General features: G+C 38.9%; 2 protein-coding genes across 6 annotated transcripts in view; both read right to left on the bottom strand.

Annotated features, from left to right (window-relative positions):
- tacc1 (transforming, acidic coiled-coil containing protein 1) overlaps positions 1-3,491 on the bottom strand; it is a 52,588-nt gene extending 49,097 nt beyond the window's left edge. The window contains exon 1 of one of the 2 annotated variants that reach the window (XM_047160850.2): positions 3,319-3,491. The gene's annotated coding sequence lies outside the window, so the exon portion shown is untranslated. The remainder of the gene's footprint in view (positions 1-3,318) is intronic. The other variant, XM_047160848.2, reaches the window with a different exon arrangement.
- Positions 3,492-5,255: 1,764 nt separating this feature from the next.
- Positions 5,256-24,172, bottom strand: ddhd2 (DDHD domain containing 2). 4 transcript variants are annotated; one of them, XM_017488698.3, is made up of 19 exons: positions 23,880-24,172; positions 23,206-23,273; positions 21,460-21,610; positions 19,053-19,240; positions 17,996-18,085; positions 17,728-17,842; positions 16,997-17,086; positions 16,464-16,605; positions 16,069-16,277; positions 14,917-14,984; positions 14,558-14,701; positions 13,860-13,946; positions 11,842-11,982; positions 11,377-11,532; positions 10,782-10,887; positions 9,125-9,271; positions 8,511-8,655; positions 8,205-8,254; positions 5,256-6,291 (listed from the first exon to the last, which is right to left on the bottom strand). In XM_017488698.3, the coding sequence occupies exons 2-19, from the start codon at positions 23,218-23,220 to the stop codon at positions 6,242-6,244; spliced, it is 2,094 nt and encodes a 697-aa protein (XP_017344187.2). In that variant the 5' UTR covers positions 23,221-23,273; positions 23,880-24,172; the 3' UTR covers positions 5,256-6,241. The 4 variants fall into 4 exon arrangements, with proteins under 4 accessions (XP_017344187.2, XP_017344188.2, XP_047016807.1 ...); XM_017488699.3 differs by having other exon boundaries at positions 23,206-23,267; XM_047160851.2 differs by lacking the exon at positions 23,206-23,273 and having other exon boundaries at positions 21,460-21,691.
- Positions 24,173-24,366: the final 194 nt, after the last annotated feature.

The raw sequence follows: 24,366 nt of genomic DNA, 5'->3' as shown, positions 1-24,366 counted from the left end.
GCATTTAGTTTTTTTTATTTAATCCTGCCCTGAATAAGTTATTTCATAACAGATGTTTACATATAGTCCACAAGACACAATAATAGCTGAATTTACACAAATGAACCAGTTCAAAAGTTTACATACCCTTGATTCTTAATACTGTGTGTCGTTACCTGGATGATTAACAACATGATGATTTTATGTTTTGTGAGAGTTGTTCACGAGTCCCTTGTCTGTCCTGAGCAGTTAAGCCGCCCACTGTTCTTCAGAAAAATCCTCCAGGTCCTGCACATTCTTTACTTTTCCAGCACATTCTCCATATTTAACCATTTTCCAACAGCGGCTATATGATGTTGAGATCCATCTGAGGACAATTTAGGTACTATGCACAACTATTACAAAAGGTGCGAGCATTCACTGATGCTCAAGAAGGCAACACGACACATTAAGAGGCAAGGGGTGTGTAAACTTTTGAACAGGATGATAAGTGTAAGTTGTTATTTTGCCTTCTGGGAAACGCGTTAATATCTTATGTAGCTTCTGAAGGGCAGTACTAAATGAGAAAAATAAGATCTTTCAACAAAATAACAATTTGTATCCAAATTAATGTGTTGTCCCTAAGCCTATGGAAATTTACTAACACATGTCTTACTAAACCTTACTCGAGTAGAATATAGAGAGTCAAGGCCTACTCCTGGTTTTAGCTTTCATTTTAATTTTGCAGTACCGTTTTAAGTTAAAAAGAAAGTCTAAATCCATCCAGTTTATTCACTCAGCCAAAGTTACTAGACAGACACTGCGTTAATCAAATAAAGTCTGAATAAAGTAGAAGAGTAGGAGTAGGACATGTGACATAACAATAATTACTTAACCTCTTATCAAGGTTTATTTGTAAGTGTACAATGGTGTACAATGTTTGCACACCACATGTCAGGTTGCGTGATGTTAGCTCGCTTAATTTATTCATGGCTCAGTCACAGCAACACATCTGTCCACAATGTTATTACTATTAATTGTTTTTACATGCACATTCGCTGAACTCTCGCCTCTCGACAGTAAAGAAACTTCCCTCTTCAAGAAGAACGCGCCGACACGTGCGCAAAATAAAGCACCTTTCTGTCAGTCTTCCCACAATAACAATATCTTGAATATTGTCGTATATTGTACATATAACTGGATATCGGCACATCGCCCGCTGTACTGGGAATTTCCTCTCAACTAAAAAAAGAACATGATGTAAACCCTGTGTCTGAGTTGCTGTAAGTTTATACAACCGAAACCGTTCCCACGCGGCTCTGCCTCAGGCTAATTTCTCCTCAGAAGGTAAAAGCATTTTAGGACTCCATCGATTACATACGAACCAGCGAACACAGCGTTCATAAATCAGGGCAGGGGAGGACTGAACTTCATGCAAATACATAATCTAGTAAAGCGTTGCACAGAAGATCGAAAGTTCAATACTAGTTCTAACACATTTAGTACTTTCATGTCTTTACGGTCACTGGTCTATGAATTCATATATAAATATACTTAATCGAACGTATACAAAGTAACCAACACGCAACTAAAAATTCCGATTGCACAGAAATATTGCACACCTGGCAACCCTGATGTAGGGTGTTTAGTAACCTTCTCATGGATTATCTTTATGGAGCCTACTTTTGAACAAGCTGGAAAATGCATTTGGTGTTTAAAACTGAAATTAGGTTAAAACCAGCAGCTTATATCAACCTAATACCTGGGTATTTAACAGAACATTTTATAGGGAAAAGAAGAAAAGGAAAAAACTTACAATTAGCTAGTTGCATAAGTGTGCACACCCCTAAACTAATACTTTGTTGAAGCAGCTTTTGATTTTATTACACCACTCAGTCATTTGGGGTAAGAGTCTATCAGCATCTATCATCTTGACTTTCAATATTTTCCCACTCTTTCTTCCAAAGACATTCTAGATCCATCAAATTGTAAGGGCATCTCTTGTACACAGCTCGCTTCAGGTCACCCCTTTTTAGTTGGATTCAGGTCTGGGCTCTGGCTAGGCCATTCAAAAACATTGATCTTCTTTTGGTTAAGTCATTCCTTTGTTGATTTGGACGTGTGGCCATTGTTGGGCAGTGGTGGCTCAGTGGTTAAAGGCTCTGGGTTACTGGTCAGGAGTTCAAGCCCCAACACTGTCAATCTACCATTGTTGGGCCCTTGGCCAAAGCCCTAAATCCTCAGTTGTATAAATGTAAGTCACGCTGGATAAGGGCATCCGCCAAACACTGTAAATGTTGTACTGAGAGGTGAAATTTCTTTTCCTCTTCAGACACCTGAAGGTTCTGCACTAAAACTGACTGGTATTTGTAGCTATTTATGATTCCCTCCACCTTGATAGGGAGCCACAGATCTCCCTAAAGAAAAGCAGCCCTAATACATGATGCTTCCACCACCATGCTTCACTGTGGGTATGTCTTCTTTTAGTGATGTGCGCTTTTTACACCCCATGGAAATTGTTAGCTTTTTTGACATATTTGGACAAGCACACATTTGATCATCTCTGAAACAATTTGCTTTTTTCAATCATTTATTTAACAGAAATATCAATATTGATTGATATCAATATAAATTTTCTATGGGAAAAGTAAGTACACCCTTGCCCTCAGAAACCACTCTTCCATGCAATATTTTTTTCAGTTGGAAGATGTTTGAGAATGTGAAGAAAATCCTACAGAAACAGCTGGTCTATCTGGGGTTAATCAGAATAATTTCATTGAAGAGAGCTGTATGATAATTACTTTTGAACATGCACTTGAATTTGATTGGTTCATTCTGAACACAGCCACACCCCCAATTATTTACATATAAAAAAATGTGCACACTTATGCAACCAGCTTATTATACCTTGTTTATTTTTTCCTAAAATGTTTCTAATTGTTTTTCACTCACCTTTTATACCTTGTAATTTCACACTGAGTGTGGAAAATATTCTGACATGATTTATCTTGGGGTTTTTTTGTTTGTTTGTTTGTTTGTTTTGTTTTGATCACAGAAACCTACCATTTAAATAGGGATGTGTAGACTTTTTTATATTAGTATAATTTAATTTAATATAAATAAAAACTGAGTTGCTAAGATGATAAATCTTGTTATGAGATCAGAAATCGTTATACATTTGGTACCGGTATCACGGTCCTAACCTCCTAATCTAGTACCGTTTCAGCTTTTCCAGACTATTTCAACTGTTAGACTAACATGCACATAAAACATAACATAAAAGTGTGATAGATAACGGAATATGTCCACTAACTACACTAAGCTACACTGTGAACATCTGTTAGAGTTTTGTTTACTCACCCGGCGTTTGGACACAAGATGTCCTGTTTGTGGATTTGTCCCCCAAAAAATAAACAAATAAAAGTCTTTATTCCTGCTGTTAAATGCCTTAAACGTCCGGCTTCGGGTTCAGTGAGTGAGTAAGTTTCAGTGAGTTCAGTAGGAGAGTAGATGGGGAAAGGAAAAGGAGGGTTTTAAACTCAGTGTGTAACTGCGCCATCACTGGTGTGTGTTCAGTTGACTAACTTTTTTCCCCCTATGGAATGAATGAATACTGCGGATTTATTTTCTGTTACACACACATCTAATTCAATTCATGATCCGAAATGTTCTTTGATTAGCTTGTGTGTTTTACTTATTTATTTCTCACCCATCAAGTATTTATATATTTTCAGAAAAAAATACATATACACATATGTAAATACACACACACACACACACAAACACACACACAAAATATAATATTATATATATATATATATATATGTATGTATGTATGTATGTACGGCCACAATGCCCGGATAGAGGCGGTGAGCTCTAATTGGTTGAGCTATGATTGGTTAAAACTATATATACACGTTTCATCAATGCAGCAGCAGTAGTAGTAGTTTCAACCAATCAGAGCTCACCGCCTCATCCGGGCATTGTGGCCGTACACCAATTCGCAAGCTAGCTAAGTGGATAGCTAAGTGGCTAGCTAAGTAAAATAAAACATTTGTAAACCATGAAAAACTTTGCGGAATATAACGTTTTCAGTATTTTCCAGAGTATAACAGTAACAACGTCCTGCAATTAATTGTTTAACAACGGTTAAACACCGTTAAACTACACCATGGCGAGCATTCCTGCTAGTTAATTAGCGAAGCCTCAAGCTAATGGTTGCTATGGTGTATGGGAAATGTAGTTTTTTTTTTTACGACGTATTTGAAAACAAGTTGCCTGCAAAAAGTTGTTTTAAACACATAAAGCACAATTTAAAGTCAATGGCAAGAAAAACATCTTTAAAAATACATTAAAAGCTAGTTATAATGGCTTATCGTTGAAATAAGTGTATAAACATTATGTAAAACTAGTGTTGGCAAACACTAGTTTTTGCAAATTATTATCAACTTAGTCTTATTGACTCAGACTAAGTTGACTCGGACTCAATTGGCTATGGTCTTGGTCTTGACTGAACATAGCCAACTGAGTCCGAGTCAAGTCCGAGTATGACAGAAAGGCAACACCACACATGGCCGAGTCCATGTCAAGACCGAGACCAGATGCTCAGATGTGTTCCTTTGCTGGTTGTTGTATCTTCACACAGCAGGTAAATAAAATGCAGTAAAAACTTGAATTTGTTCAGGCTTATAAAACTTTCTGAAACCAAATCCAGCTGTGCGTTACAACTACTTGTGCTATATTATTTTGAACGTAAGAAGATGAAGTATACTGAAACATTTACATTCATGGCATTTTAGCAGAAATCCTTATCCAGAGCGAACTGCATCTATCTAATTGAGCATCTGTGGGTTAAGGGCATTGCTCAAGGGCCCAGCAGTGGAAGATTGGTAGTGCTGGGATTTGAATTTACAACCTTCCGCTCAATAGTCCAACATCTTAATCAATGGGCTACCACTGCCCACATAGTCATAGGCACTTGACATTTATAGGCACTAAAGAAGTCCACATGCAGAGACAGACATTTACATTTTGTACTGTAATGGGAACATTACAAAGTACTTGTTCATGGAAATGACGTTATGGTCTTGGGTGGCACTGAAAAAATATCTGAGTCTTCATAGGCTGAGACCAAGATAAGACTGGCCAAAATTTCACCTGAGTTTATGAAAAAAACCGAGACCATCGATTTGTGCTCTCAAGACCAGTCTCAATACAAAGACCATTCTCAAGTACTACAACACTAGCAAAAAAACACTATACATGTGTAGCATACTGACAGGAAGTATTGGAGAAACTGTAGGTGTATAAAGTATTTATTATAATACATTGAGACATTAAAATATTTATTATATTTATTACAAAACATTAATATGTCAACTGCAATCCTTTGAAGAAATGGAAAAGTTTTAAAACACTGGTTAAATATGAAATAAGTTAAAATATTCCAATGAAATTGCTCATCCGGTTTCACTTCTTCTGCTCTCTAATGAACACGTTTTACATAATGAAGGCATGAACTGATGAACTGATTAACTGAATCAGATGTGTTACAGCACAAAATACCTTTTATGTGCCTGAATTTGTTTCCTGCTTACCATATAGTGCATTATTTGAAGTACATCTAATTTCTAGTGGTGTCTAAATACTGAGAGAATCATATTCCTTGAATAGTTACGTATATAATTGCAGTGTAAAAGTTTACAATTAACTCTAATTCTGCAAAAATTGGCACAAAAAAAAATGATGTCAAGATGGATACCTAAGTGGGCTAACATATATAAATGTAATGAAAAGTTGTTGCATAATGACCACATAGTGGTTGGTAATGAATCCTAAATGATTAGCAATTTTGAACTCTCTGATATTAACTGACTCCCTGGAAACCCCGCCCCCTTCCACCACCTCACGTATTAATCTCGTGTCAACTCGATTTTTCTTCTTTAAAGACACGCTGACACAGCGTCCTTACTTTCTGTCGAGGTAAATGGAGAATGTTTTAAGTACATTCATGTGAAATAAAATCTATCGATGTGCACTCACTGTCCACTTTATTAGGAACAACTGTACACGTGAATATTCATGCAGTTATCTAGTCAGCCAATCATGTGGCAGCAGCTCAATGCATAAATAAATTGGTGTACAGATACAGGAGCTTCAGTTAATGTTCACATCAAAGTACACATTATAACCTTTAACTGTCCAGATTTGGTGAGTCTGTGCCTGTTCTTGTCCGAAAGGACAGGAACCCAGTGTGCTCTTCTGCTGCTGTAGCCCATCCACTTCAAGGTTTGATGTTTTGTGCATGCTGAGATGCTTTTCTGCTCACCATGGCTTTAAAGAGTGATTATTTGAATTAGCATAGGTGTTTGAGGTGTACGGCTGTTCCTATTAAAGTGTATGGTAAGTGTTCAACTTAGCGAACATTAAACAAGTATAGACATACTGTACACCAGAGTCACTTCAAACAACAGTTAAGGCCTTAATGAAGTAATAAAAAGTTTGTTAAAACAAGGAAAACACTAAAACAGGCAGTGCACAAAGTCCCAGGAGAACCACTGTGTGCTAAATAAACCATTCCTACAGTGGTGTACTATTCAGTCAGCATGCTTTTGGTAGTAGCCACAGTCTCCAACCTGAGACTGAAATACTGATTATGGTATAAACTGTCTGTGAAACTTAATGCTATACTTTAGATCTACTGCTTGAAACTGGCTCAGAGAGTGTTACACATGACCGAAAATAAGGTTATAAATGTTAATTATAGCGTTTGGAATGGAGCCACAGGCTAGGTTCACTGAATATATTGTTTTACTGGCAAATCTGTTCTCATGTTGTAGAGGATTCTGAAACAAGGTGAGATTCTGAGATGCCTCAAGACTTAAAACTAGCCATACAGCTAGCAGTTAGTCATACAGCTAACTACAATAGTTTGAAGAAGAAGAAGAAAAAAAAGATTACATGATCCTAATATTTAGCATTTAGACATTTTCTTAACATAAACAGATTTAGAACAGGGCCATTACAAAAATCTTTCAGTGTGGAAATATTTAGCACAAAGAACTGTTTCATTCTTAACCAGCCAGTTAAGGATACACTCTGCAAGCTAGTGAGTGTAATGCTAGCATGCCATCAAGTCATGTCAAGTCACATTACAAATGAGCCTTTTCTTTCTGTATTAGCCAGTTGGTTTAAACTTTTACAGAATTTTTTTTTTTCAATCTAGAAATAATACAAATATTTTTATGCAGTTTGCTGTTACAATTATTACAATATTATATTATTACAAAAACATGTCTTAGTACAGAGGAGTCAATTGAAATTTGATAAGTGGTCAGTGCTAAGTGCCTTTTCTTTCTTTCTTTTTGTTTAGTTAGCTAGCCATTAGCTAGCTTATGCTTCCAATCCATGATTTCCAGTTGCCTAGCAACAGCGTTTTCACTTGATTAGCAAGCGTGAGGTATTGAATGTCGAAAACAAGAAATGACCAGTTCTACGCACTAAAGGCATCTCAAATCCACTTCGTCCCCATTTCGCACTCCTCTCCTCCTGTCAGCAGATTACTGGCCTCGCTGTGAACGTGGCACAAATCTGAGGTAACCACAAGTAATCAAACTTGGCCTTTATGTTGAAATGCAGTCCTGTATGTCTCTAAATCACTGCTACTTAATTAAATAATTTGTGCGCTTATTGTCATCTGACTCTCATACAGGTAGGGCGGAAAGCCTATAGCACCTGGTCCTTGAGAATTGAAAAGTAGTGTATTGCTAGTTTAAAGGAGCAGTTTGTAATTTTTTTGTGCCCTCTGCTACTTGCTAGGCTAACTCTGGTTTAATACACACAAACGTCTTCAAACTACATATGCCTTGTGGGTTGCCTTTTTTTAAAAAAATTAAAAAGGCAAGGTTGAGCAGTTATGTAACGACTGGGGGCGGAGCCAATTCTGGGCCAAAAAAAATGTCAACAGAAGCCTGCAATAAAGTACATCATCATCTATCTATCTAATGAAGAAACTAGTCAGTGTATGGCAATATTACAAATCACAGGCATGTGTGAAAATCAGTAATTATTATAGGCCTGTGTAATTACAAACTGCACCTTTAAAAGGTTACATATGTAAACTTGAACATGGAGAATAAGCGTTGCTTAGTTTTGGCTGTGTAAAAAGTTATCATCACACATAACAATATTAATCACAGACAACCCCATGGGATGGGTTCTCTACTGCTGAGGAGATTTGCAATCACCATTCTTGTAGATCTCCTTGAGAACCAGCAGAGCTGTGTCCTCCGACTCCCTGCAAAAGAAAAAAAGGAATTTATGTATGTTTTTGACCTTCATAATGATCTGAACAAGGACAATATGAGTTGAAATGTATAACCCTAACACCGCGTTTAAATATTGGAAAATAGGAAGCTGTGATGTACAAGAACGGTCATTTTGGGGTGGACCATTAGAATACAATGTATTTTAAATTGAATTTGATGGATGTTGTGTGTGTGTGTGTGTGTGTGTGTGTGTGTGTGTGTGTGTGTGTTTCCCGGTTCTCTCACCAGTAGCACAGGTGACTCTGAATGGCGAACAGATATTCGTTAAAGCTTTCGATCGGTTTCTCTTGAAGAACATAATCGATACGCCGGCCACCGTTCAGCTTCCCCACCTGGATCATTTTTTTCTCCTCCTGTTCCAGTGGTGAGGCTGATGGAAATGGAAACATGGCTTATTAAAGCAGCAGTATGTGATGCCTGATGATTAAAGCAGCAGTATGTGATGCCTGATGTTTAAAGCAGCAGTATGTGATGATTTAAGCAGTGTGCACAAGGCTAAAGTGGTAGACTTTTAGCTGTAGTGCACATTAAAAGGAGCAAACTTCAGACACTAAACATGTCGTTGATGGTTAAGTACATTTGGGGTTGGAGGAGCATCATTTTTTAGACAGGACCTTGCTTGGTTATTTTCTTATTTTGAATTTAATTATAGTAGTAATAACACGTAGTGTGTTTTTCATAGCATCTTTCTAAATCCCAAGCATACGGCAATACCAACCCAACCCAAGGCAAATGTCATCCAAGACACACACACACACACACACACACACACACACACACACACACACACACACACACACACACACAGCAGTTACACAGTGTGGAATTTAATGACTCACTTTCCATTTCCTCGACTGTGCACACTGCTGTAGACGTGTCATTTCCCCCAGCCAGCGCCGGAGCAGGAAGTTGGGAGAAACTCTGCCAGACTGTCCGTAAAGACCCCAGCAGGTCTGAACCGACGCGTGTCAGACCTTCCTTCAGCTCTGTACAGAACACGGCACATTCAAATTTACAATGTAAGTCGCTCTCAAACTTATACTTGCAAACACACACACTCGCTCAAACTCGCATTAACGCGAACATTTGCACTCTCAGAAACTCGCACTGTACTCACACTCTAACTTACATTGAAACTCACACTAACACACTGCACTCGCACTCATACTTATACTCGCACTCTAGCACTCACTCAAACTTATACTCTCACACTAACACACTGCACTCTCACTCACAAACTCACACTAGCACTCACACTCAAACTTACACTCTCACACTCACACTCAAACTTACACTCTCACACTAACACTCACTCAAACTCTCACACTCAAACTTACACACTCACACTCTCAAACTTACACTCTCACACTAGCACGCGCACTCTCACACTAGCACGCGCACTCTCACACTAGCACGCGCACTCTCACACTAGCACGCGCACTCTCACACTAGCACGCGCACTCTCACACTAGCACGCGCACTCTCACACTAGCACGCGCACTCTCACACTCAAACTTACACTCTCACACTAGCACGCACACTCTCACACTAGCACGCACACTCTCACACTAGCACGCACACTCTCACACTAGCACGCACACTCTCACACTAGCACGCACACTCTCACACTCAAACTTACACTCAAACTTACAGTCTCACACTCAAACTTACACTCTCACACTCAAACTTACACTCTCACACTAGCACGCACACTCTCACACTAGCACGCGCACTCTCACACTAGCACGCGCACTCTCACACTAGCACGCGCACTCTCACACTAGCACGCGCACTCTCACACTAGCACGCGCACTCTCACACTCAAACTTACACTCTCACACTAGCACGCACACTCTCACACTAGCACGCACACTCTCACACTAGCACGCACACTCTCACACTAGCACGCACACTCTCACACTAGCACGCACACTCTCACACTAGCACGCACACTCTCACACTAGCACGCACACTCAAACTTACACTCTCACACTAGCACGCACACTCTCACACTAGCACGCACACTCTCACACTAGCACGCACACTCTCACACTAGCACGCACACTCTCACACTAGCACGCACACTCTCACACTAGCACGCACACTCTCACACTAGCACGCACACTCTCACACTAGCACGCACACTCTCACACTCAAACTTACACTCAAACTTACAGTCTCACACTCAAACTTACACTCTCACACTCAAACTTACACTCTCACACTCACACTAGCACTCTCACACTCACACTAGCACTCACACTAGCACTCACACTAGCACTCACACTAGCACTCACACTAGCACACTAGCACTCACTCAAACTTATACTCTCACACTCACAGTGCACTTGTACTCCAACTTACACACATACTGTACTCACACCACTTATACTTGAACTCGCTCTCGAACTGAAGCAGCAACCACACTCACATGAAAACTCACGCACAAACTCATACGATTAAAAGACCGTTAGCTAATAAAGTAGCAGAATTTACCCAGGTGCATCCTCTTCCTGCCCTTGTGATGGGGCATCAGCATGGGTGCTACCTCCATATCTGGAGGCAAAATCATGGGCTCGATCCTGTACGCCACCGGATCAAACTACACAAAATGATACGCATGTTTTAGCATCTGATTCAGCTAAACAACCTGTTTATTAAAGAAACAGCACAGCCAAAAATAAAACACAATTTCCCCCTTAGTGTGTCAAAATGTCCATATAACATACTGTATATAGTTAATAGTTATGTTTCAAATGTAAAAGGAATTTGAATGAAGTAAAAAAAAAAAAACCCTTAATAAATAATAATAAATTAATTAAAAAAAAAAGTTATGTGGCACAAATGTGACAAATTCCTTTTTACATAGTTGTATATTAGTAGTTATTGATGATTTTTTTTCTATTTTTAGTGATGCAAAAAAAATAAATAAATCCCTGAATGAACTGAAGATTTGATTCGAAGTGAAATTTGAAACTTGCTTTTATCCATCAAGCCATTACTCGATCTCCTGTACACTATTTACAGTATTATTAGTGATAAAGAAAGTGGTCCGAGTTGAATAACTGTGGTTTTAGTAAAGCAGACGCACAGGATGGAAGATGTTGTAGAAGCTGCTGCAGGTGGGGAAGCTGTAGTTGGGGTCAATCCTCTTCAGGCCTCGGACGGTCAGGAACATTCCAATAGGAGAGCCGAAGGCAAAGAAGGCCCGGGGGTGGAAGCTGAGCTGTGGGTAATTAATAGATACCTGCAGGAAAGGGGGAAAAAAACAGGTTCATTTATAACACAAAGGGCGTTGGACTGGGTTTGGTATCTAGTGTCATATCAAAGTATTATTCATCTGGCTCGCTATGTAAATCCTTTGTGTGAGAGTGTGTACCTGAACATTAAACAAATGAATCAGACAAGAATAATGTGCCGTTTTCATTCATTTCTGTAATCGAATTAACGTTAATAGGCCAATTATAAGGATCATCCTCTCCCTTTTTAAGTTCCGCCATTATCTCTACATTAACCTTTTCTTTACGTTCTACTATACCAAATATAACGTTAGTACCTGTCCGATCCCCACATCAAAGTGCTGGTAGTCAATGGCGCTGGTTTTCGGCCGACTCTCTCGAATGAGACTCTGAATTTCAGGAGAATTTCTCTCTTCCGTATGAGAGGGATGGTTTCCGGTGTGGGACACAGATCTGTGCTGGATCAGTGAGGGGAAAATCAGGGTCAGGACAAAAAACACCTCACTCCAAGACAATGGACTTATATCAGCGCTAACTTCCAGACAAACACTCTGCAGCGCCACGCTGTCTGACAGGAAGTCGGATATAATTCTCACCAGAGTGACTGTTAAACAATTTATTTTGTAGGAAAAGTGTTCTAATTATTATAATCTTTATTCATATATGTATTAATATTTGTACTATCAATCATTTTCAGTTTAATTAGCTTTAATTGTAAGAAGTCTGCTTATATCACTGCATCGTTGAATTCTCAATTCTGATTGGGCAGAAAGTGTCGATTAATTTTCTATAACAGCAGCTCTGACAATAGTTCCAGCATCAAGGTTTTTATTAATGAGCTCGTTCTAATATGTTATCATTTATATAGTCTGAACTTACACAGACACTTGTATGACAGACATGCCACAAAAACAAATTCTAAAAACGTGTGTATTTGTTGACAGTGAGCCTTTCTGTATGGAGACATTTATGCTTTCAGTTAGAGGTAAAGTCGTAACTCAAAACGATAACAGGAAGTAAGTCTCGCAGACATCCCACAACATTAAATGTAACTATAAATATGTCAAAATACGTTGTGTCGCTCTTTTCTAAATAATAATTCTAAATAGGGTGTTATTCTAAATAACACCCTGGACGGGGTGCCAACCAATCACAGGGCACAATCATACACTACAGGAAACAGAAATGCCAATCAGTCTACAATACATGTCTTTGGTCTGTTAGAGGAAACCAGAGTACCTGGAGGAAACCCCTGAAGCACAGGGAGACATGCAAGCTCCGTGCACACAGGGCGGAAGCGGGAACTGAACCCCCAACCCCGAGGTGTGACACAAACTTGCTGACCACTAAGCCACGTGCCCCAAAATATAACATAAAAAGTAGGATATCATTGTTAAATTGCTGTAGTATAAGAGAAATAATACATTTTGCGGGCATGCTGTCATTCGGGGTGGTGAAAGCATGTGTTTTCCTAAAGGTGTGCTCAAATCTTTGTGCACCCACTTCTGATGACATTATATACAGTAATTTACATAATCTACAAAACAGAATTACAAAAGAAACGACTGTATTAAATAGCAGGTACAGTAACGCGTATACTGTATTTATATTTTCGGTCTTTGGGAGCAGGGGCACATTAGCATTTTCCATTCACATAGAAGGCTAGTGTGGGGTATAACTAAGATGATGTGTTGTGAATGAACCGTCTCTTTGTCTTGGCATCTTGCTCCAAAATGATATCAAATTGCGCTAAGGAAAAAGCCTGCCCAAGATGGCTGCCCCATAACGTTACTGTGTTTAGATACAGGCTCAGGTTCATGGTTATAAATTGTAGAAAGTTACCACATCATCAAGTCTGTGTGGATTCACTGAAGAGCCTGAGGAGGTCTGATGCACATATTTATGTAAAAAATAAATAAACAAATAAATAAATAATAAAAAAGACTTGTTAGTTAGCTGGATTAGCCTCATCACACCAGTGCAAAACTAATTAAGCAAATGTTGGACATTAAACATGTCTTGGCTACCTGACTACATTTGGGATAAATGAGGACACTGTGTACACTTTATTTGTGCCTGAACCTTTCCTTTAAAGCAGGCTGTAACATATAATCTATAATTCACAAAATATACCAGTTACATATTTGATCCAGTGTTGTGCCGCTCCTAAAATAATTGGTCATTTTTGATCCTCCATTATAAGTACTTGATATTTTTTTTAGGTCTAGATTTTTCCGTTTTTAAATCCAAACGAGAAACTGAGCACGCTTTCATTTAACAGCCAAGGTAATGAAACAGGAAGACTGTAATATCTCAAAAGCACAGCATTTAATACCTTCCATTTCTTCACATAGTTCAGAATCTTCTTGCAAGGGCCAAGCGGGATTCCTAGATCTCTCAGGTCGCTCTCAGAGCACAGCATCTGGGACAATTTGAATCAATAAGCAATATATTAGGCAGATCCTGTATTTAGAATATATTAAATCGACCCGGATCTCCTGTTATCAGCACATATTTTGTTTAGATGGTAATAAACATACACTCCACACACACACACAGAGAGAGTTAATACCAAATTCATTATTATACCTCTATCTCTTTCACTACTACTTCCGGTAGATTAAAGGTGCAATAGTAGTTTTTTTTTAGTCCTTACTTGTACAAATAACCTGGACAATTATGTAAAATATGTTAAAAACAAGGCATTAAGCCATGGCCTTAGAAAAAGTGACTTTCAGTGCTTGTTCGTACTGTATATGGATGCACCTCCTGTCAGTCATTTTATAGCCACCAGAGATCCTCATGGCGGTTTTGAGGTTTGAGATTTGTTAGAGATCTAATCTTGAAGAAAAAAATTAAAAGACTCATTTTACCTAATGCACCTTCAAAACACATCTGCGTTTGACTTTTATATTCGGAAATAATGACGGAGAGTAGTTTGAAAAATTAGAGTTTGATAACTGATGGAATAAAAACAATTCTTTTGGACTCAGGTGTGTAAGCGTAAAGGGGGGGGGGGGGGGGGAACCCCACCAGAGACTCCATGTCCAATTGTTCCCTCTGTAGGATTCTGAGATGTTCCTCCACGCCGATGCTCATTAGTGCCTCTTCTAGACTCTCACAGGAAGTGCAGTCTGACACAGAGGAAGAGCCCAGGTGTTCATCATACTGTCCATTCTGAATTACAAACAAAAATTCACACAAAGCTGATTTTAGTCCTCAGTTCTGTCAGTCCCAATTTTAAAACGTTCATTGCGCTCATGGTAATAAAAGTATTCAAATGTAAGAAACTCGAATACAGCACAATTTTAAAACACACTCATCCATCTACTGATGCTAACGCTCACTTCGTAAATGTCATCATGAGGACATAAATGAGCTATCTCACAAACCTGTTCTGCATTGGTGCTTTCTGCTCCTGTCTTCTGATTGGTCAGGAGGTCAAAGAGGATTAATGAACCTAAGAGGAAAAGAAGTTTTGTTTCGAGATTAATCGCTGCAGTGTATACCAAACTTAACTAGCGGTAACGTTTTACTGTTATCATGTTATACGTATACTTTTATCATTTTACTGTCATCCACAGATCTGGGCTGTGTAAAGGTTGTGTAAAGTTGTATAAGGTTGCTTTACAGACTCAGGCTGTGTAAAGTGGTTGTGTAAAGTAGTTGTGTAAAAAAGCGGTGTAAAGTGGGTTTACAAACCCAGGCTGTGTAATGTGGTTGTGTAATACAGCTATATAATGTTGGTTTACAGACTCAGGTTGTGTAAAGTAGTATAAGGTTGCTTTACATGCTTTACAAACCCAGGCTGTGTAAAGTGCTTGTGTAATACAGCTGTGTAAAGTGGGTTTACAGACCCAGAATGTGTAAAGTATTATAAGGTTGCTTTACAAACCCAGGCTGTGTAAAGTGGTTGTGTAATACAGCTATATAATGTTGGTTTACAGACTCAGGTTCTGTAAAGTAGTATAAGGTTGCTTTACATGCTTTACAAACCCAGGCTGTGTAAAGTGCTTGTGTAATACAGCTGTGTAAAGTGGGTTTACAGACCCAGGTTGTGTAAAGTAGTACAAGCTTGCTTTACAAACCCAGGCTGTGTAAAGTGGTTGTGTAATACAGCGGTGTAAAGTGGGTTTACAAACCCAGGCTGTGTAAAGTGGTTGTGTAATACAGCTATATAATGTTGGTTTACAGACTCAGGTTGTGTAAAGTAGTATAAGGTTGCTTTACATGCTTTACAAACCCAGGCTGTGTAAAGTGCTTGTGTAATACAGCTGTGTAAAGTGGGTTTACAGACCCAGAATGTGTAAAGTATTATAAGGTTGCTTTACAGACCCAGGCTGTGTAAAGTGGTTGTGTAATACAGCTGTATAATATTGGTTTACAGACCCATGCTGTGTAAAATGGTTGTGTAATATAGCTGTATAATGTTGGTTTACAGACCCAGGTTGTGTAAAGTAGTATAAGGTTGCTTTATATGCTTTACAAACCCAGGTTGTGTAAAGTGGTTGTGTAATACAGCGGTGTGAAGTGGGTTTACAGACCCAGGCTGTGTCCTGCCACTGACACGGCTCCAGTGAACTGTGGGTTTCTTTGGAGAAAGACGTTGTATAGGTAGTTGATCTCGGAGGCTACTGTGTCTACAATGGTCTGACAGTAGGTGGCGCTGTTGTAGAAGAACAGGTCCAACACTGTGTCATTGGCGAACTGGCGCAGGCCGCTGATGCTAGGCAAAGTGATCCGCTCCATATCTCTGCAAATAAGTGCTTTATTCAGTCTAACGATGTTAAGATCGTGATTGTTTTTGTAAATTATAAAAGCATATAACTAATTATTGTTGCCTCTTAAGACCTAATCCATGTTACTGACTTTGTTAGTACTGTGCATTAAGTATTCTGTAATCCATACTTAACCAAAATATTTAAATCACATATTTAACCTGTCGACCCCTGTGGTTTCTCCATGTAGAACTCTGTGCCAGTTAACAGGCAGAAACTCCACTCGACCCACAGCTTTTTCGTCATCACCGGAGCTGAAATGACTTTTGGTGAGAGCGAGAGCAGCGCTGCGAAACTCATTTACTGAAAAGAGAGAGGACGCAAACCTCAATAACTGCCGTAATAATACCGTTACAGTAAATTGTGCCTGTTGATTACATGTAAAATAATTCCATTTCATCTACCACTTTTATTTATATACATTTTTTCACCACTGTTTTATGTATTCACAAAAAACATGCATTTATTTCAGCACTGAGCTCTTCGATTGAAGACCATCAATAAAAGGCCAAACTTCTGATTCTCCAAGTGACCACGTGACTAAGTCTCTGTCAAAGCAGCACAGACCAAAAACCCATTCAACCATGTCAAAGGATTCAAATCTGAATTTTCATTCATGAAACTGGAAGAAGAATATTGAAAGAGAATCGCTGTTTGGAGTGTGTAAAGTGTGCGCCTGTATGTGGAATCTCACCGCACTGCACAATTCCTCTTAAACGTAGATCACACGCCGGCCCAATGCCATGAACCATGAACACCAGGTGATCCACAGCGTCCGGTTCTCCTGCACAACACACACACACACCATATGAGGAAACAAGCTTAGGCTTGCGATTTATCAAAGTGTAAAAAATTGTCCGTGAAGTCATTTCATGTTTTCAATTCTTTTAAGAAACATATATGTTAGTGAGACAAGCTAAAGAGGACGGGTTCCCTTCTGAGTCTGGTTCCTCTCAAGGTTTCTTCTTCATATCATCTTAGGGAGTTTTTCCTCACCACCGGTTCACTCAATAGGGATAAATTCACACACTTAAAATCTCTATCCTGTGTTTATATGTTTCTGTAAAGCTGCTTTGAGACAATGTCCATTGTTAAAAGCGCTATACAAATAAAATTTAATTGACTTGAACAAGCTAACTCGTTTTCTGTTGTTTTTGTTTTGTTTTTTAACAGGCAATGATGCATCAAAATCCAGTATGCAAATGAGAATGAGACCAAGAGGCTGGGTGTGTAAGGTTGGGGGCGTTTCTGATTTGACTATTCACAGAATCGGGATTTTTGTTTTCTGTTCCTTTTGCTGTTGACTCGTGTTTTTTATGGCAGTAACACCACATCAAGCCATTTATTACTCAATATGTTCAATATTGAATATATTATGGCATCCTATAATATAGGATGGCTGTATCTGAGTTGTTGTGCACTCACCCTGAGGGATTTCCACAGAAATATTCTCCACGCCTCTCTTTAGTGTTCTGGTTTGTGTTCTTTCACTCGGAGACGGAGGACGTTCCAAGGAAACGTACTGGTGCTCTATTATCAGCTGGTGAAAACACACAGATAACAAACTCAATTGGGTTTTTCATTTAAACGCCATTCTGAGTGGAAACACTGAAAAACAAACGCCTGCAGCGTGTCATACGCGTTTGGCCCCGTAGAGGGCACTGTGCCTTATGCAGCAGATTGTGGAGAATACCTTCGGGTTGTGAAGGATGACCGTTTCCCCTGTTGGCAGCTCGAAATTTCTTTTCCACTCGTTGAGGGACACAGAGATCATGAAGGCCTCCTGTTGAACACCGAGCATGTTGTTTTTTTACTTCTATAGCGCATTTTATTCATCCATTTAACATACAGTTAAAGACACTTTAACATATACCACACAGAAGTCAAATTAAAATACATTTAAGGAAGCACAAAAATAAAGCGAATGAAATGGAGCCATTTGGGGGAAAAATACCAAAAGTCAAAGGAAAGAAAATGATCAAGTTAAACAGATCTGCAGCTCCAGTACATCAGTAAAAAGAAAAAAAGACAAATGCAGATGCCAAAGAGATGCAAAAAGAGCTTATTCATTTCTTCCCAAAAACTTTTATGAATGTTTTTGATAACCCATTATGTTTAATATAACTGATATAAAAAAATTTAAGATGTGTGATATCATCATGACATTATATTCACTACCTATTTAAACAACTGTTTATATAGAACTGTTAATCAGCGCATTAAAGAAAATGTTTATCTGGAAAGAGACAGTTCCAGTTACAAATGTTTCTGAACTTACCGGGATCGCTGCCCAACCCAAAAACTCTCAAGCATGATGGGGGTAGCATTAGATGTATGGTGTATACATTTTTCCTAACGTGTTTGCAAATCGGATCAGCAGTTACACAAAGTGTTTGGTGACGTTATTAATTACACCAGTGGACATACGTTTATTCGGACTGTGGATTGTTAATCAAATGTCTTTAATCAAATTGATTCATTCATTTAGAAGGCATGTGTTTGTCTATTTGGATGAAACTCAGACCAAATTTTAGAAGTCATTCGTGCAGAAATACAGGTAATTCCAAAGGGTTATCATGGGATGTTCCTTCTCTAAGAAAGACGCATACATTTTTAAAAATGTCTGACTTCCCCCCCATATAAAGACTTGTAGAAGATATATCTGCCCTTCTGCTACTTAATGAAGAAATTTGGTGTTAGGCATATGCCTAATCCACAGGAGCAACTTGAATAAAGGAAAAGACTCTGACCTCCAGCAGGTCACTGATCTCCTCGGTGTAGGGAGTGAAGTACATCTCTTTGCTGCCTTTGTGAAACCAGGAACATCTGCGCACTTCAGAGGGAGCCTGATCCCAATAAACAGCATACCGACGTCGCTCCTTTAATCTCACATCGTAACGTCTGCCCTCTGTGGCCACCACTACCTCATCATCACCACCTACATGTTGTAGTAGAGTGTAACAGTAATGAGTCAATGGATCAAACATGTTAGCATGTGTTAGTTGGAGTGTCTTAAGGTGTTGGCATGTATTAGAGTGTGCTATAATATGTTAGGGTTTATGTCTGTGTGCATGTGTGTATACAGTCCCCTCTAAATGTATTGGAACAGCAAGGCCAATTCTTTTGTTTTTGCTTTACACTGAAGGCCATTTGGGTTTGAGATCAAAAGATGAATGAGAAGATAGATCAGAATTTCAGCTCTCATTTCCTGATATTTGATTATTTATGATGTGTTAAACAACTTAGAACATGGTACCTTTGGTGGCAGACCACCCCATTTTTAAGTGAGCAAAAGTATTGGAACAGACAGTCTTAAAGTAAATAACGCTTAATATTTGGTTGCATATCCCTTGCTCGTAATAAGTGCATCAAGCTGGTGAGCCACTGACATCATAAAATTACCAGACCCATATCTCCATATCTCCCTGCAGTTCTCGCCTGGTTTCCTACTAAGCAGGGTTGAGCCTGGCCAGTACCTGGATGGGAGACCTCCTGGGGAAAACTGAGGTTGCTGATGGAAGTCTTATTAGTGAGACCAGGAGGGGGTGCTCACCCTGTGGTTTGTGTGTAGCCTAGTGCCCCAGTAAAGTGAGGAGGACACTATATTGTAAAAACAGCACCCTCTTTTGGATGAGACGTTAAACTGAGGTCCTGACTCTCTGTGGTCATTAAAAATCCCAGGACACTATTCGTAAAAGAGTAGGGGTATAACCCCGGAGCCCTGGCGATATTCCCCCACTGACCCTTATCTATCATGGCCCCCTAATCATCCCCATCCCTGAATTGGCTACATCACTCTCTCCTCTACACTTATAGCTGGTGTGTGGTGGGCGTTCTGGCGCACTATGGCTTGTGTCGCATCATCCAGGAGGATCCTACACACTATTGGTGGTGGAGGAGATTCACCCCCAAACCCCCCCCCCCCCCCCCCCCCCCCCCCCCCTCAATATTATGTAAAGCACTAAGTGTCTAGAAAAGCGCTATATTGCAGCTTCTTTCAGTTGTTGTTTGATTCGTTTGGTTTATCCCTTCAGTCTCCTCTTCAGGAGGTGAAATGCTGCTCAGCTGGGTTAAGGTCTGGTCTTGGCCAGTCTAAAACCTTCCACTTTTCCCCCCAATGAAGTCCTTTGTTGTGTTGGGGCAGTGCATTTTGGGTCACTGTCTTGCTGCATGATTAAATTCCTTCCAATTACTATAGATTGGATGCATTTCTCTGTAAACTGGCAGACAGAATGTTTCTGTAAACTTCTAAATTCATTCTGCTGCTACCATCATGAGTTACATCATCAATAAAGATTAGTGAGCTCATTCCAGAAGCAGCCACACAAGCCCAAGCCACGACGCTACCTCCACCATGTTTCACAGATGATCTATGTTTTGGATTTTGAGCAAATCCTTTCTTTCTCAATACTTTGGCCTTTACATCACTTTAGTGAAGGTTAATCTTGACCTCTAGACATTCAGAGCTATAAATACTTTTAACAATTTAACATGGAACACCTGGGCAGCAAGAACCTACCTGAGCCCACCTAAATGGGTGGGCTCAAGCAAAAAGTGCCATGTTCTGAGTTGTTTAACATATCTAGATGTAAATATAAGGAAGTAAAAGAGTCTGATCGCGCAACGCATATTCATCTTTTGATCTCAAACCTAAATGTCTTCAATGTACAGCAAAAAAATTGAATTGGTCTTGCTGTTCCAATACTTTTGGAGGGGACTGTATTAGAGTGTATTGGTGTGTAGTGCATTTGTGTGTATTAGTGTGTGTTGGCATGTATCGGTGTTTAAATGAATATGTCAGAGTGTGTATTAGTGTGTTTATGTGTATTAGTGTGATAGAGTGTATTACAATATTGTGTTATTGTGTTAGTGTGCGTGTGTGTGTGTGTGTGTGTTAGAGTATGTTAGTGTTTTAGAGTCTAGTGGAGTATATTAGTGTGTATTAATTAGAGAGTGTTGTTGTGTGTCTGTACTTGTGGTAGAGTGTATTAGTGTGTTGATGTGTATTGAAATACTGTAACAAGTTAGACACAGTAACCCCTTAAATCACACACACACACACACACACACACACACACAATAAATCAATCTATCAAATGAACGCGCACTACAACACATCATACACCATGAGACTGTATTATAAATGTGCTCACAGACCGTGTGTGTGAGCATCCTCCAGTGTCTGTGAGTCTTCGGTACTGAACGGTTTCCATGAGTCTCTGCCGTCCGCCATCTGCTTATAGAACCAGTGCCACCGCACCGGTGTATACGGCTCAGGCTGTGTGTCCATCCTCCTTCCTGTCTGTCCCTGACACCAAATTTACACGCGTTACACACACATCATCCTTCATGTTCACTACTGTGCAGCTTGCTTTATGTGGTCCGGGTGCTTTTTAAAAAAAAATACATTTACCAATTAATTATCATTTTAAATGTTAATCATTCAATCGGCATTAAACCACAGTGTAATCAGAGTTTATAATGAGACACTTTATATCATACTAAATTGGTCAAGGACATGAGGATAGGACGGCCTACTTGTCTACCGTCCACCCTCAGCACGTCTCACATGCTTAGAGTAAAGGAGAGGGAGCGAGAGAGAGAGAGAGAGAGAGAGAGAGAAAGAGAGAGATTCAGCAAAATCAGAAAGCTAAGAGTTTATTAGACAGATAATAAGACGCGTGTACTCTTTTTGTGAAGAAAAAGTACATACTTTTGAGAGTATAGCTAAAGAGTATGTAAGTACTGAGAAATACTAACGTCATGTAACAGAAGAGAATGCTGTTGCCTAGTTATGCACACTGTCACCGAAAACAAACAGCTTTTCTTCATTCATTATTCCTTATATAATTTATACCATATAATTTAATGTACCATTCCCTTGATGAATTTTTCTTTATATTTATGTTTAGTGCTTAATATTTAAGTTCTTACACTTAAATACTGAAGACTCATCACCTACGTTACACACATCCGCCATGAATGTAGGTTGAATTCGGCAAAACAAAGTTCCGTCACAAAATTCCTCCTCCCTTGCAAAAGGACTTGTGGGTAATATTAGCTAAAAAAATTATTTATTTATTTATTTATTTATTTTTAAATCCGTGGTGTCCAAGGATCACCACTTCAACAATCTACCAGAAGTAGATTTTTTCCCCTCTGTCTCTCTTCCTTGTCTTTCATTCACACATTTTCTTTCTCTCCCACTTTTGGCAGTGCTGTTAATAGTCTAAAAAATTAATTACCTCTCTCGCTCTCTATCTATCTATCATCCATCTATATCTATTGATCCATCCATATATCAATAGATAGATAGATAGATAGATAGATAGATATACATACATACATACTACCAGTCAAAAGTTTGTGGACACTCGACTGAAATGTTTCGCATGATGTTAAAAACCTTTTTGATCTGAAAGTGTATGATTAAATGTTTGAAATCGGTGTTGTAGACAAAAATATAATCGTGCAAACACATTCATTTCTTTCATTAGAAAACTAACATTTTATTTACAGATTTTTTTTTTTTCCCCCAAACGGACTACTCGGAGCGAAATGTTCCAAAAAGCAGCCGATAAGTGTCCAGCGTCGGTGTGAACTCCTTTATTACTGTTTAAAAAGCATCGCAGGGAAATTCCTCAAGAAATCAGTTGAGAAAACGCCAAGAACACATTTCTGGAAATTCTAAGGCAAAAAAAGAGTGTCTACTTTGAAAATGCTAAAATGCTACATTATATTTTATTTATTTTATTTATTTATTTTATTTTTTTAATCACAACATAATTCCCATTGTACCAGTTGTGTTCTTCCAGAGTTTTGATGACCTTATTATTATTATTCTAAAATGTGGAAATAAATGCATACAAATAAAGAATGAGTGTGTCTAAACTTAACCTTTACCATAGATCCTGTCATTCTGGTGTAAAATCCCCTTGAAATGACTTCACTGTTTGCACCACCATCTGTATCTGATAAAGATCAATGCTGTCATATCACATGTTTATTCTGACTCACTGCACTGATAATAATGTCATAATAATCAGAAGATGACTCCGATATATACTGTAGGTCAAATTGCAGGTTTATTACATAAGAAACTAATATTTGTAGGAAACCTATGGCAACATTTTAAATCATGTAAGAGGATCATTACAGAGATATTCATATTTAAGTGGAAAAACAACAACAACAACAACAACAACCCAGCTACACAGACTATAGCCATGTAAAATGGGCGTGGCTATTATTACTATTTTTATTATTATTCTCTTTGATCAGTTATTCAGTTGCAGTTATATATTTGGTAGCAAAATCAGACTATAATCCACCGGAAAAGATCTCTCACAACGACTCGGACATTTAATTCAGATCATTCCAGCTGTGTGTTAAATCTATAGGATACATTATTAAATTAAAGGTCATCCCTTCAGTATGAAGGAGTGTGAATAATTTAGAACGTTCACGTTAAAACAGAAACAGTATTAAAACACACGATTTGATTTCAATGTCAACGGTGTACAAAACAATCTACAGTATGACACATTAACGGAACATTATAAACCAGCAGATCCTACCAGGCTCGCGCACTCGCTCCTACGGATACACCGCTTGGACAAAAAGGAGAGTAAACAGTCAAACACTTCCGGTAGCGCACCAGCTCAATTAAACCGCTCTGTTAAACCTCTAACTCAGATTCTGTTCGCTCGTGGATTAAAAATTAAACACGGTGCCGTAAACACATCTTTTAAACGCACTTCCCCCCGAAAATGAATAGAGGTTACGACTAAACGCGCTATTTGTAGTCCGTTTCCGTGGAGCTCTGGACAAATCAGATGCTGACGTCTCATCCGGGTTCTGAGGCTGTATTTCTGCCTACACTGTTTATATAACGGGCCTGAGGGGTACTGGAATAAAGTTGGTTGGACGTTCGTCGTTCAGTATTCCCAGATATGTGGAAATTAAGGGACCGTCTCTAAAGTTACATACGACATTGTTAAACACGGTTCTAACTTAAATAGGATTTGAAGGGAATGACCTACAGTCATATAACCAACTGTAAAG

Source organism: Ictalurus punctatus, chromosome 16, assembly GCF_001660625.3.
Source record: "Ictalurus punctatus breed USDA103 chromosome 16, Coco_2.0, whole genome shotgun sequence".
Taxonomy (NCBI): Eukaryota; Metazoa; Chordata; class Actinopteri; order Siluriformes; family Ictaluridae; genus Ictalurus; species Ictalurus punctatus.
This window is presented reverse-complemented; position numbering and strand designations above follow the sequence as displayed.

Coding starts and splice junctions, on each gene's coding strand:
- ddhd2 (XM_017488698.3), bottom strand. Junction 19,241..21,459: donor GGAGGATGCTCACACACACG/GTCTGTGAGCAC, acceptor TACAACATGTAG/GTGGTGATGATGAGGTAGTG. Junction 11,983..13,859: donor ACTATGTGAAGAAATGGAAG/GTATTAAATGCT, acceptor TCACTGATCCAG/CACAGATCTGTGTCCCACAC.